The sequence below is a fragment of the Cricetulus griseus genome (genome assembly GCF_003668045.3).
Source record: "Cricetulus griseus strain 17A/GY chromosome 1 unlocalized genomic scaffold, alternate assembly CriGri-PICRH-1.0 chr1_0, whole genome shotgun sequence".
Lineage (NCBI taxonomy): Eukaryota > Metazoa > Chordata > Mammalia > Rodentia > Cricetidae > Cricetulus > Cricetulus griseus.
In genome coordinates this window covers 68,755,594-68,769,760 of record NW_023276806.1, presented here as the reverse complement: position 1 = coordinate 68,769,760, position 14,167 = coordinate 68,755,594, and the positions used below count along the sequence as shown (strand labels likewise).

The window sequence follows — 14,167 nt, the reverse complement described above, 5'->3', positions numbered from 1 at the left end:
GCTTCCCAGAAACCCCAGATCCTCCTGGCTGGGTCCTCCAGTTTCAAAACACCTCCAGATCACCATAAATAATGACGAGGACTAAACTAAGAATCTCATGCAGCCATTGGGATCTAGTGGCAACAAAAGGCTGGGAAGCCAGCATTTACAGAGTGTTGCCAGAAGCTTGTGTCCCCATTTCAATAACACAAGTCTGAGATGACAGAACCCAGGTTCTAATGTATCCAAATGATTTGCAAATCAGCCCTACTAATTAAAATGGTCCAATATCCCTGACTCTATTTCCTGAGCTCTCCAGCCCTCATATATTTGTAGGAATTATTTATGCCACTTTCTGCCCCCTACCTAAATGATCTCATTACTCCTTCTAAATCTCTATATTCAAGCTCTTCATTATTTTGGCTGCTTTTTAGAATTCAGTCCCATTTTTCAACACTTTTCAGAGTGTTGCTTAACGACAGCACTAAAAATTCTTGACATTTATAGTACTATCCACGTCTCACTACTATAGTCTTTAGTGTTAAAAAAAAAAATCCTCCACTTCGCAGCTTTAAATATCCTTTTGGATTAAAGCTCATCAAGTTCGTGTCACAGAGAACTAGAAAAGTTGAGACTCTGCCCCCCACTACCTCTTATCAGAAATTCCTCACATGCCCTGGCAGGAGCATGAACAAGAGTGTGAACAATGTCAAGTCCAAAGGACAGCCTTGGCAACCCCTTCCACCTACTGGCTGGGTTACTCCAGGCAAGTGGTGCCACCTCTCTGTACTTTCACTTCCACTGACCTGTCCAAAGCTCATGGAATGACTACAAGGATCAAATGAGTCACTAGGTGTCAGGTACACAGGGCCTCTAGACTGCATATGGAGTACTTCCGCTGCTGCTAAGTTGCTGCAGCCTGCGCAGTTCCTGCTCCACAGTCCCTCAAGTCAGTCGTTCTCCACCCTAGTTCCTGCCCCTGGTACTGGAAGATTGCACAGTTTTTCAGTCACACACTGCTCTTTCACTTGTGAGGGACCCCAGTGTCTCCAAGGGTCAAGCTCACCTTGGTGTCTCACAGCTACTGGCCAGTCTGTTCCTGGAGACCAACAATGTTGCACAATGAGTGACTGAAGGAAAAGGCCCACATTTCTTCATACTGCTGCTCTTCTCTAGAGTGCCCCACATTCCTCATTGCCAGCTTTCTCTTTCAGACTCGCCCCTCCTCTAAACCAGGCTTTCTGTGGCGATTTGTCTACATGACTTGTGAATTACAAGTGTCACTGCTAAGGTTTATCTGCCCAGCTCGAATCCAAGAATATTTTCTCATGAGGAAGAATAGCAGCAGAGGAGTCCAGAAACTTGCAAAGATGCCCATCAGGCAGTTCCAGCAGCCGCTGGGGTGGGCCCGAGCTGATTTACTGCCAGGAAATGACCTTTCAGTGTATCACAGTAACCAGACTCAAGTGATCACCCTGGCCTGGCTCACCAGGTCTGTTTCCTTCTCTGTAAAATGGGCTAACTTCTAGCCACTCTTCTAGAATCAGAGCTCAGTTAAAGCCTCTGAATTGAGTCAGTGCCCAGCACTATTATTGCATAGTTTTAAAGTGTTTAAGTAGGAGCCCTTTTCTTCCTTCCTTCCTTCCTTCCTTTTCTTTCTTCTTCCTTCCTTCCTTTCTTTTTTAAGCTGAAAAAGTACCCAAACCTCAGTAGCCAATGATCTGGACTGTGTAGCCAGCACAGGAAGTCCTCTGTCCCCTGTTCTGAGAGCAGTGGTTGTCTTAACTGCCGCTGTTAGAAGCATCTGTGAAGGGGCTGGTGTTTCTGAGAGGACACCAGGAAGTGAAGGAAATGCAGAAGCTGAATGGTGGAACAGCTCTGGCTGCTGAGTGATAAACAGGACACAACCAGCATACATACACCCAAAGGGAGAGGCAGGGAAAAAGAAGTGCAAGCCAACATCAGGACCAGGGCTGGTTTCTGAAATGGTGGCCTGGGTGTGAAAAGCTGCTATGGAAGATATTCAAGACTGACTCAGAAGCTGGGCGGGGAAAATGCTGTCTGTTCACCTGGTGGCAGGGCTGGGCAAGGAGCACGATCCTTTACCTTACATGTGACCCTTACTTGATTCTCACAGCAAACTGCTCTAGGCCCTGTGAGAACAGGACCCATTTATGGCAATTATATCACAATGACATCAGAAACCAGCTCTCTGTTCTTGGTGACAGGAAGCTATCTCACTGTGAATAGATTTCTGAAGTTGCAGTGGAGAGTGTTGTTTGACTGACCTAAAAGCAGTTAGAAAAGTTAATCTGAGCAACTCTATGCTGACTGCTTTTATGTCAACTTCACACAAGTTAGAGTCACTTTGGAAGAGGTAACCTCAATTGAGAAAATGCCCCCACCCGGTTTGCCTGTGGTACATTTTCTGATTACGGGGGGAGCCATCCCTGGGCTGGAGATGCTGAATGTTGTAAGAAAGCAAATGGAGAAATTCCTGAGAAGCAAATCAGGAAGCAGCTCCCCTTCATGGTTTCTGCATCATCCCACCTCCAGGTTCCTGCCCTGACTGCCTTTGATGATGGACTGTGATCTGGAAGTGTAATAGAAATAAACCCTTTCTTCCTCAAATTGCTTTTGGTTATGGTGTTTCATCACAGCAACAGAAAGCAAACTAAGACAAATGCAATTAAAAGGAAAGTTTTCTGAGTGTCGGGATCTTAAAAGCACTGATGCCTGATGATGACTAATGATGAGCTTCTGTAGTAAGAAGTTCTTGTCCCCTAACCACAGCTGCCAAACAAGGTGATCCAGGACCAAACCAGGGTTCAAGTGACAACTACCCTGCCCACTCCACATATGCTGACTACAGTTCACTGGAGAGAGAGAGAGGGAGGGAGGGGGAGGGAAGGAGGAATGGGAGGGAGAAAGAGAAAGAGACAGAGAGACAGGGAGACAGAGAGCATATGCATGTACCCCCTTCTGTCTGAGAAAGAGGGATACTATCAGATACTTGAGCCTCAGACCTCTGGCTGACTTCCCTAAGCAGACCATATTAGCTTTGTGTGTGAAGATGAAGCTAGTGTAACCATCCCTGTCTACTTCACAGTGCTGTTTAGCAATAGAAGTTGACTGTCTAGGAAAGCACCTTACAAACTATACAATACAAATGAAGTCTGAGCCACTTCTGTCTAGCGGTCTACATAGGCTACCATTTTTTACAACTCTTCCCACCTAGAGAACCCAGAGGTTTGCTTTAGCCAACCCAGCACAGCAGACTTGACCTTGAGTGACCTTGAGCCTGAGCCTCAGGTATTTGCTACATTCCCACTGTCACTCCTAGAGCTCCAAAGCCATGTATGTTGCTAGCCTGAACTAACTTGCTAAGCAATAAGAAATATCCTATTACCCCACTCAACAGGTAAAGATGCATGAAGCCATCCTAGACATCCTGCTGATGGCGCACATGAGTGGGTCCAGACCAAATCAGCTAAGCTGGCTCCGGCCAGGGCACACCCACATAGCCCAAGCCCAGGTGTACTAGCACTCAAACAACATGAGAGACAGCATGATTGAAGAAAGCCACTAAGTTCTCACAGTGACTTAGCAAACACAAAGGCAAATGGACACTTCTCTCACAGGGTGAACAACAGCACAAGCTCCCTCAGGAACAACATAGCTCCCATATCAGCTGTGTATGTGGCTGAGAGGCCTCGGGGCCTGAATCCTGCCTTCTCACCCAATGCAGATAGCCTTCCCTCCCCGGATGGCCTTGCCTTCACTTCTCAAAGTCTAACAAGTTAAACCTTGACCCATCACTTCACCAGTGGTATATGTTCCAATTTTCTTTTAAAATCTGCTATAGCTCACCACAACCAGAGCTTTCTCTGTGGCCACAAAGTACCTGAGGGATGAACAAACCCTTTCTTTAAAAGTCAAGGGAAGGGTAGAGAGTGTTGCTGAGTGGTAGAGCCTGTACTTAACATGCTGGGGACCCTGGGTTCTATCCATAGCCCCACATAACTAGAGACATTAAGACACAATGAAGCAAACTGACCAAGATCACATAGCAAGCACATAGAGACATGATCCAGTAGCTGAACACAGTTCTGAGTTCTTTTCAGCTTCTTTAATGGTGTAAATTTCTCCCAAAGTTGTTGCTGCCTCTCCTTCCCAGTCTTCTTCCTGGCCACTTGATTTAGCCCTTAGGCCCAAGTCTCCTTATTGCTCACCTGGCCCACGAAAGCCTTGCTCCACACTTGGACAACTGTGGTAAAGCCAGAGAAACATTGGACATTTGCTCATTTGCACTCACCAGGGCCTATGCCACAGCTCAGAAGACAATGAATATCAGATTTGACTAACCAGAGCCAAAACAAGGCCAAGCAACAGTACTCTCCAGGCCTAGGGACCAGCAGGCTATTCTCAGCTCTCCTTCTCCACGCCTCCCTGCCACCCACCCTCTCTCTGTCCTGACCCACCTAACACCTCCCAAGGGAGTGAAGCACTGTCAGGAATCAGGCTGGGGACAATCTTTACTCATCCTGACAAACAGCATCTACCTCCTAGAATCTTAAAGCACATTTTTTTTTTTTTTGGTGCAAGATGCTCTGAAACTATAATAAAGAGAACAGATGGCATCTGCAGGGCAGGGATGGCCAAAAGAAGGTTCCAGAGGTTCACATAATGCCTCCCTGTGGCCCACAGGTGCTGTGATTTATTGGAGTTTGACAATATCTCACACATCAGCTCCTTCCCTGAACCACCTCCGCAAGAAAATGAATGGCCAGCCAGATCCTCCAGGGAGAGAATGGGGTAGTGCAGGCCAGGAAACCCTTCCTTCAGATCTGAGAAGAGGCTGTTCTAAGATGGACACAAATAAAAACATTTTTTGATGCTTGTAGGGTCCCAATGCCAAGCAACACCTGCAAACACAACCCATAATGTGGAGGAGTAGGAGCAGGGTACATATGGACACAGTGGAGAAAGCTGCCTGACCTTTGGTGTTTGCCGCAGGGGTCATGTCAGACATGTCTACCCGGAAGAGCAGGTACTGCTGGGCTTGGATGAGGAGCCCGGGGAAATCGCTCTCCATGGAAGCGAACTGCTCAATCTTGTTTTTCACAGATGCGAGGACCTGTCAAAACCACATGAACAATGCTTACTGCTCCACAGTGCAATTCCACTCTGTTATCAATGTATCTTTTGGGTCCAGTCCTCATTACACGGACTGTTATGGTATCAGATGCTTGCTCATTTTTAACTGCCTGTGTGTTCTTCGTAAGGTACCCTCAAAACATCAAAGTAAATGAAGCTTTGCAGTTTGCCTAGAATAATCGACACAACCAGTTTATTAATTGGGATGTGGGAATTTTTCAAACTAACAAAATCATTAGAGGAAGGGAAAGAGAAAGGGAACAGGTGTGGCTATAATATACCTACCTGGTAGAGAGAGCGGACACTTGGCTGGAAGACCATGTTGGTGTTGAGAAGAAAGGAGCGCAGGAGTGGCTGTGGGTAGCTGGCCAGCTGGGTGATGATACCAATTAGAAGCAAGTTGACATGCAGGGAGTTCTCCAGCATGTTCTCCAGCTTTGACAGGACCACACTGATGAATGGGCCTACAGGGAGGACACACAGTGTCAGGGCTGGCTGGGCATGTGGGACAAGCCTTCTTACAGCTGCAGAGTCACTGGGGCCACAGTCACAAACCACCTGAGGCAGAGTGTGAACACAGATGACACTCATCTGCTTCTCTGTGTGAATGAGAGCTAACATCCTAACTCTACAACCGCCTTTAATATTTTGAAAGCTTTAAAGAACTTTGAAAAGCTCAGACAACAAATGGTTTTTAAAGATTAAAATTGCTCTTCTACACTGACTCTTAATTCCTTGATTCTGTCAGTGTTCAAAATGTGAAATTCCTCCTGGTGCTGAGGAATGCATGCAGATGTAAGAGGTCACTGAAACAAGAGGTCATAGCAACAAGTCTTCTGTTAATGGAGAGCAACAAACTGTTGGAGCAATGTTTACCAAATAGCAACACACACACACACACATACACACACACACACACACACACACACACACACACACACCTGAAGAGAGGCTTGCCTCAGTAAGTGTCATAATGCAGAGGCCCTAGATGGAGACCTGACTATGCCTGACAAATGGGCATCTGCATTTTATATTTCAAACCAGAGAGAAAGAAGGTATTAGTCTCAGGAAATGTGGTCCAGTGTGACATGGAGGTCTCAAAAAGCAAAGCCATATGGTTACAAAGCAGTTCATAAAATATATATTAGCAAAAGGAAGCTGTTTCTGCTTCATACTAGTAGCAAGTTAATATGGTTTATGTGTTGGTTTGCTGAGGGCAAAGAAAACAAAAAATAAAAATAAATCTGGAATTAATAAAATTACTTGAAGATGTGTTAAATTTTTACCATAAAAGTGTTCCATTAGGCAAGATCGATTAGACTTCTGTATTTCCCCCAGTGGAGCTGCTGCTGATACCACTAAGCCCAGGCATATTTATGAGACATGCACATAATCCTTGATAGATTAACACGCCCTATGAAGACTTCACCACCATTAGTGAGTCCACCACAAACACACTTCATCTCTGGATGTTTCATGCAGAAGTCTGCTAAGGGCAAAATACCTTATAAGGACTCAAGCTCTCTGGGAAACAAGAGAAGACAACTACACTGAGCACTGACATTGTGAGTGATGGGGCGATGCAGTGATCCTATGTCAGGATCTCTACAAGGACCCCAGGGATACTATCCCTTCATATGTCACACCATCGCTGGGGAGGGTTAGTGGAACTCTTCACCCACTTCCTATGCTGAGTGGGTGATGAGCCCTAAGGGGGTTGATGAGCCTTGGAGGATCTTGCCAAACAAACGTGGGATGGTCTACTAAACACATCCAAAAATGCCACAGACTGAGATCTCAGTTTGAAAGCAACCAATGATGGTTCCTTTAAGAACCCCAGAAATGTCACTGGAGCTCTTAGTAACCACAGCACAATTCTGTCTTTCTGAACTGTTCTCCTTACCCTCTTCTACTCTGGACCAGTTTTCCCTGTCTGTTTGTAATACCCTAGTTGCTAATATCTCTGGTTCCTTATTTGTTTCCTTCCATATTGAAAAAAAAAACTGTTTAGTAAAGACATAATCAGGTAGGTTGAACTTTCAACAAAACATGTTTCTAATGTGACTATCTGACTTACTTTCCCTGACCCCAGAATATTCTTGTCTGCACCTAGCCATCCACCTGCAGACATCAATATTACTGACCATTTGTGACTAGGGTAGACATGTGTAGCCCATCACTACTACAAGGGAGATTACCATGCAAGGTGGAGAATAAGGTTATGCCATTAGTGTCTCACTTGAGTGACAGTGCATTAAGTCAAGGTCAGGAGACTGCCATTGTAATCCACCAATGCTGCTAACTATGCATTCTTAGGCATGGACAATAAAAATATATACATTAGACTCTGAATGCTGATTTTATTCTTAGCTAGTTTCTAGCACATCAAAGAAAGATGCTTAGCAAAAGGCAGTTGCCAGGGTAACTGTAAGCATCTGAAAATCCGAAAACTGCACTACTCTCAGAAAGCCACAGGAAACGTTGGAAGTGAAGGCAAATATTTTCCCCTCTATTCCTGGGAGGACAATAAGCTCCTCACCTGTTAGTTTAGATTGTAAATATCCCCCAAGGCCCATGCATTTATTGAAAGCTTGGTCGCCCTCATAGCACTAAAAGAAGGTTGTGGAGTCTCATAGAAGGAAATTGGGTCACGAGGGGCATACCCTCGAGGAGGAGACTGGAATCCTGATCTTTCTTGTTCTCTTTTGCTCCCATGATACCATGAGATAGGAAGCTCCTGGGCCACATACTATCCACCATGCTGTGTGGCCTTATAAAAGGACCAAAGGCAATGGGCTGAGTGAATAGACTGAGTCCTCTGAAACAGTGAGCCAAAGTATAGGTCATGACCTCAGACATTTTATCAGAGCCCTACAAAGCTGATGAACAGAACACCCACAAGCTAGTAAAACCTTCAGAAAGACTGGAACCTCACTACCCCTCCCCACCCCAGTATTCATTTCTTTCCTTCAAATGCTCAGTCCCTTGCCTATAACAAGTCTGTTCCCTGCATTTCTCAGTTCTGAAAACAAAGTTGTCATTGATTCTGTGACTCAGTTCTGTTCACAAATCCAACCCTGGGAATGTTTAAATATGCACCTTCATTTCCATCTCTGCATCTCTGCCTTAGACACAGTCCTCTCAAATCCTGTCTGGACTCTAGCAACAATCTTTCTGTTTTAAGAGAAATTAAAATTACATAGATACATACATACACACATATATAAAACAGTATAAAGGGGCAAAACAGTGTAAGTGAAAAACAGGCCACCTCCTAGAAGAAACCCTTGTTACAGATTCTAGTATATTATAGAAACATTGTATGTATACAATAAAATAATATCTGAATTATTGTTGAAAATATTTATTGAGCACACGCAATATAGAAACCAGAGTTCCAAGTACTTTTCCTGTATTGATCCACTTGATAAAATCATCCTAGGAAGTATGTTAATTATTTAACCCATTTAAAGACAAGGCAGAATGCTAAATACACACACTCTGGAAATAATGGAGTAAGAATTTCAATTTGGACCATTGTTCTAGGGCTGTTAGTCAGCATATTATCTCGATTCCCGGATGGATGGATGGATGGATGGATGGATGGATGGATGGATGGATGGACAGCACAGAAGTATGAAAAACAGTTGTGGAAATGGCTCTAAAAACAGAATTACCAGGGCAAGGCGACGGCACAGCCTAAATTCTGATGCAATAACATATCTCCCACTTATTCTTCCTGCAACGACCTCTCCCCACCCATCCCCCCACTCTGTCCACACCACTATTAAGGCTGACTCCTTCAGATCCTGTCAAGTCACGCTCCAACTTTAATGCTTTGGCCAGGAATACAAGTTCTCCCTTCTTCATCTTGGCCCAGACTCTCTACAAGCAGACACTAATTATTCCTGGGATTCCTCTCCCCCCTCTGCCCTATGAGACCATGCCCTGCCATCTTAATGTCAGCCATTTCCTTCTGGGGAAGAAGGGATGCTCCTAAGACTTAGAAACTAACTGAAGTTACATGGCTCGGAAAACTCAAGAACTGGCAAGACTTGTGAGACCTCCCCTCAAAATTATATAAACAGTCGGTGATTGCTGGGGTAGACAAGACTCTGGAAGAGCTACCTGCAAGTTATGCAGGGACCTCCAGCGATGCAGCTTATGTGAGTGAGTCACTGCCCATACTGGGATGGGCTTTCTAAGGATGCAGCTTCCTTTGAGTCACCCATGCTCTTGTAAGCAACCCTCCTTCACATACACACACTCATGTAAGCAACCCTTCACACTCGCTCATGGAAGCAACCCTTCACACATGCTCATGTAAGAAGCCTGAACAAACTTCATGGCTCAACTCTAGACTTGGATAGATTTGTTTCTTTTGTTTGTCCTTAGTGCCCTGTCTAGGATAAATAGATAATTAATCACGTGTCCCCAGCAAAAGTCTCACAACACTGCCTTCCTCTTTCTTCCATTCACCACCAGAGCCCCTGTTGTGTGACACTCTCCCTCCTTCCACTGGGCTCTCTTCAGACCTGGAACACAATGACTGATACCCACTTTTCACAGAAAACAAAGTTCTTTGCTGGTGTCTCTGTGAACAATTGTATATTCTTTTAATTTTGTGTATTTAGGTCCTATGCATAGAGCTCACCAAATATTATAGGATCAATAAAAATTGTTATATTCATGAATAAATGAAATTTTAAAAGTAGAATACTATGATTTTTTTTCTAGGAAGCAAATTCATTCCAACAGAATTAATTTCTGCTGCTGATCCCTGGTGATTCTGTGGAGAAAGGGGAGGTGAATTAACACCTCAGCCCATAGGTGGGAGTTTGGAAACGACAGAACTAACACATGGAAAGATGTTTCCTGACACTGTGTACAAGGTCCAAAAAGAGCGAGGGAAAAGACAAGGCTTTCGTTATAGTGAGCCATGTGTACCAAGGAACTTACATCTATCAGCTCACTGGTGAAGTCACGTACACTTCTTCCTTCAACTTACAAACTTCTCAGGGATAGAATTGGTGCCCTAACTGCAGCCTTCTTTAGCCAGGACCACAAGAAGGTTGCAGGACATTGGGACTTCTTCCTGTTGGGTGTGTCAAGAAGACAGGCAGCTTACTTTGGCCCCTTTCCCTCACTCAGCTCTCCCAACTCTGTTCCCTCCCCATCAACTGGGAAACCTAAGATGATCTAATCCTTTTAACTTGTGATTGACTGACTGGTTGAATTTTAATTAAAACTTGTTCACACTGACATGTTATCTCAGCTAGAAGCTCAAGCCTGATAATTGTGGAATTAAAAGCTTTCTCCCTATTTAAATACATCTTCAGGCACCAGTAAATAAATGAATAAACATTGGGGGAAAGCGTGGGGAGCCCCCTTGAAATCAGAGCAGATCTCTCAGACTGGGATGGAAGGCAATATATATTTTTTCATCTGTTTTTGGTTATTCCAGAAGGTGGGGAAAATGTCCTTCCTCATCAAGCTACTTCTCCTTGCCCAGGAAGGGCAATTCTCAGTTGATTCTGAGAGGGCCACTAGTAAGAACAACAGCAGTGCCCTTCCTACCTCAGTCTATCCTCACAGAGGCTGCGGTGACATGAGGAATCTAAAGCCTCACACCTGGTAAGTGTTAAGAACATGGATGGGGATGACCAGCCTACAATCCACACCACCAGAGAGGTTGGGAAACAGGGAGCACCCTAAGAGAGACATGCATGGTACCCCAGGGAAGGAGAAGGGGAAGGGGACAGGATCTCCTGAGCTGATTGGGAGCATGGGGTGAGGGGAGAGGGAGCTCAGAGAAAGAGAGGAGGAGAAGAGGAGGGGGGAGGAGGAAATGGAGGAGCAAGAAGGTTGAGTCTGGGGAAGAACAGAGGAGAGCAGGATGAGAGATACCATAACAGAGGCAGCCATTATAGATTTGAGTAGAGATCTGGAACTAGGGAGATTTCCAGAGATCTACAAGGAAGACACCAACTGGTAATCTAAGCAATAGTGGAGAGGCTACCTAAATGCTGTTCCCCAATAATGAGATTGATGACTACCTAATATACCTCCCTAGAGCCTTCATCCAGTGGCTGATGGAAGCAGAGGCAGACACCACAGCTAAACACTGAACTGAACTCCTGGAACACAGTTGCAAAGAGGGAGGAGTGATGACCAAAGGGGTCAAGACCAAGCTGCTGGAACCCACAGAAACAGCTGACCTGAAAAAGAGGGAGCTCGTGGACCCCAGAATGATGGCTGGGAGACCAGCATGGGACTGACCCAGACCCCCTGAATGTGGGTGTCGGTGAGGAGGCCTCGATAATCTATGGGGCCTATGATAGTAGATCAGTAATTTTCCCTGGCATACCAATGGACTCTGGGAGCCCATTCCAAGTGGAGGGATGCTCTCTCAGCCTGGACACATGGGGGAGGGCCTAGGCCCTGCCTTGGATGATATGACAGACTTTGGGGATCCCCCATGAAGGATCCTCCCTGGGAAGCAGAGGGGGTGGGGAGTTGGTGGAGGCAGGGGAGGAGGGGGAAGAGAGGAGGGAGAGGGAGAGGGAGCTGGGATTGACCTGTGAAGCAGGCTTGTTCCTAATTTAAATTTTTTAAAAAATGGTATTTAAAAAAGAAAAAGAGCTAGGATACTTCCAGAGTGTGATTCCAAGGCCATTGTCTGTCCTTCTGTGTCACTAGCTTCTTCCAGTACTTCTGTTTGCTACCAAATGCCATGCACACTTTCCATTCCAACCTTCCCTGGGCACCTTGGGTGTAATGTGTGGGAATTCCCTCTGTGCTACTATGTGTAGATCTCTGCTTAATAGTTGATGATGTTTTCTATCACACTTCCTTGGCTGATTTGCTCATTTAAATCCTATCTCAGCCCTTTGCCTCTTAAAGAATCTCCCTGTTGCTGGCAGTGTTCTCAGTGGAACACATACCAGTGTTTGGGAAAGTGGTTAGTAGATATGGATCTGGTCATATTTTGGAGTGTCAAGTTTTTCCTTTAAGGCAAAAGCCCAACTAATGGCAATGGCCTTCTTCTCACCCAACTGTCATCCTGCAAGTGTTTCAAGCATGATGTCACTTCTTGGCCACTGGAGATATGTCACATCATAGAGCATGCTCTCTGTGCCCTCTAATACATATATATATATATATATATATATATATATATATATATACACACACACACACACACACACACACTAATGAGAAAAATAAATTAGACTCAAGGAAATGCAGCTTTAAATAGTGGTTTGATTCTTCTGTGGTTCAATCAGAACTATTACTTTATCACAAATATTAGAAGTTAATATAGAATAAGCCTTGATTTGCTAAACAAACAAACCCATCACAGTAGGAATGGCAAAACAAGACCGTCCCGTCATTCCCTGCAGAAACGGACATGCCTTACCCTCACCATTCTCACTTTCCTCTTGCCATCGTACAAGCTGAAACCACAAAGCAATTTAAGATTGTCACCTGTGAACGGGGTGCTTTGAGCCCTCACGGGATGGCGACTGGTAGGGGTTGTGCTCTCTCTGACACCAAATGGGGAGGGCACGGTCTCCACAGCAGGAGTTTCTGCCATGAGGGAGTCAAAGTCATCCTCCTCCTCCTCCTCCTCCTCTCCTCTGCCTTCTTCTCGCCTCTCTTCCTGGTTTGTAAGAAGCAGGGGGTCAGACATGGGAATACTCTGGTCCATCAAGTCCTCGGTGCCAGAACCCAGCTCTTGAATGATTTGGTCACACTGTGCAATGAAATCTTCACTCTCTGAGTTGGCAACCTGCAGGTCTGACTGGACTTCTGCCTCCAATGTGGGAGCTATCAACTCTGAGTTTGATTCCAAGGCTACACTAGGCTCACTCTCTTGCTTGGCTTCTGAGAACATGCTCTGACACAGGTCTGAACTCTCCCCGCTGGGTTGTGACTCTGCCTCAGGGTTGGGGCTAAAGAGAGGTCCATTGCTCATGGGGGGACTCTGGGCTTCAGGTTGGGCCTTGGGCTGGGCCTTGGCTGGTGGGTTTGCCATGTCCCCCTGTGGCTCCCTGGTGTCCTCAGAGTCCTTCTCAGCACACAGCCTATACACCATCACATCATCCTGGAAGTCTGACTCTTCTATGTAGGTCCCTTTGAAGAGGAGGATGGCATTCTTCTTCATTTCTTGGATGTGTTTGGGGGGATCAACAGGAGCTGGTGCGGCTGGAGTCTCCACATCACCATAAGGCCCAGGAGAGCCCATGTCAGCCCCAGATGAGATACCAGTGTCATAGCTGTCATCCCATTCCAGCTCCGACTGGTTCTTGTCCTTTGTCTGCCCTGCTGTCCTGGTGTGCTGCTGAGGGAGTCTGGCCTCTGTATGGGCTGAGCTTTCTGGGCTCTCTTCCGGCAGGCTCTGCAGAAAGGTCTCAGGGTCAGGGGAGTCCCCATCATAGAGGGCTGACCACACCCTGCAGTCCCTCATGCAGTGGACAATGTTGGCGTGGGCCTCCCACAGATACTGCAGGTAGCTGATATCCAGGGCCTTCCCGTACTCCACAATGCAGGCTTCTGGGGCGGGAGGGGCAGGAGGGACAGAAGGGGCAGGAGGAGCAGGAGGGGCAGGAGGGGAAGGTGGAGAAGGTAGGCAGGGAGCTTCTGGCAGCAGCTGTTCCTCGGGCCCTGTGCAGGAACAAACAGTCATCAGGAAGAGAGTGGGGATAAGTCAGGGACTTGGTACCACTTTATGTCTAGCAATAGCTGGTTAAATTATTTCTAATGATAAAAACTAAATTAAGAGGGAAAGACAGTGGCACAGACACCCCACCCTCACAGAAGATATAAAACCAAAATGGGCAGGTGCAGGCTACAGCCCACATAAAACTGTTAGGCAATGCTGTGCGGTAACTAGACAGCCTGAGACACCCATGAGTCCCCTGGATCATGGTCACCTCCCATTTCGTGGCAACACCAGGAAGGTAAGCACCAGCTTGTTCATCCCTCAGGCCTCCTGGTCAAAAAACTCAGATGTCTCTGGTCCCAGGTG

General features: G+C 45.9%; 1 protein-coding gene across 2 annotated transcripts in view; it reads right to left on the bottom strand.

Moving 5' to 3' along the window:
• Fam160a1 (family with sequence similarity 160 member A1) overlaps positions 1 to 14,167 on the bottom strand; it is an 84,899-nt gene that overhangs the window by 958 nt on the left and 69,774 nt on the right. Inside the window, exons 9-11 of one of the 2 annotated variants that reach the window (XM_035450333.1) lie at positions 12,625 to 13,689; positions 5,422 to 5,600; positions 4,978 to 5,116 (exon numbers count right to left, since the gene is read on the bottom strand). In XM_035450333.1, the coding sequence (XP_035306224.1) occupies positions 4,978 to 5,116; positions 5,422 to 5,600; positions 12,625 to 13,689 (1,383 nt within the window). Of the gene's footprint in view, positions 1 to 4,977; positions 5,117 to 5,421; positions 5,601 to 12,624; positions 13,804 to 14,167 lie in introns of both variants that reach the window. The other variant, XM_035450332.1, reaches the window with a different exon arrangement.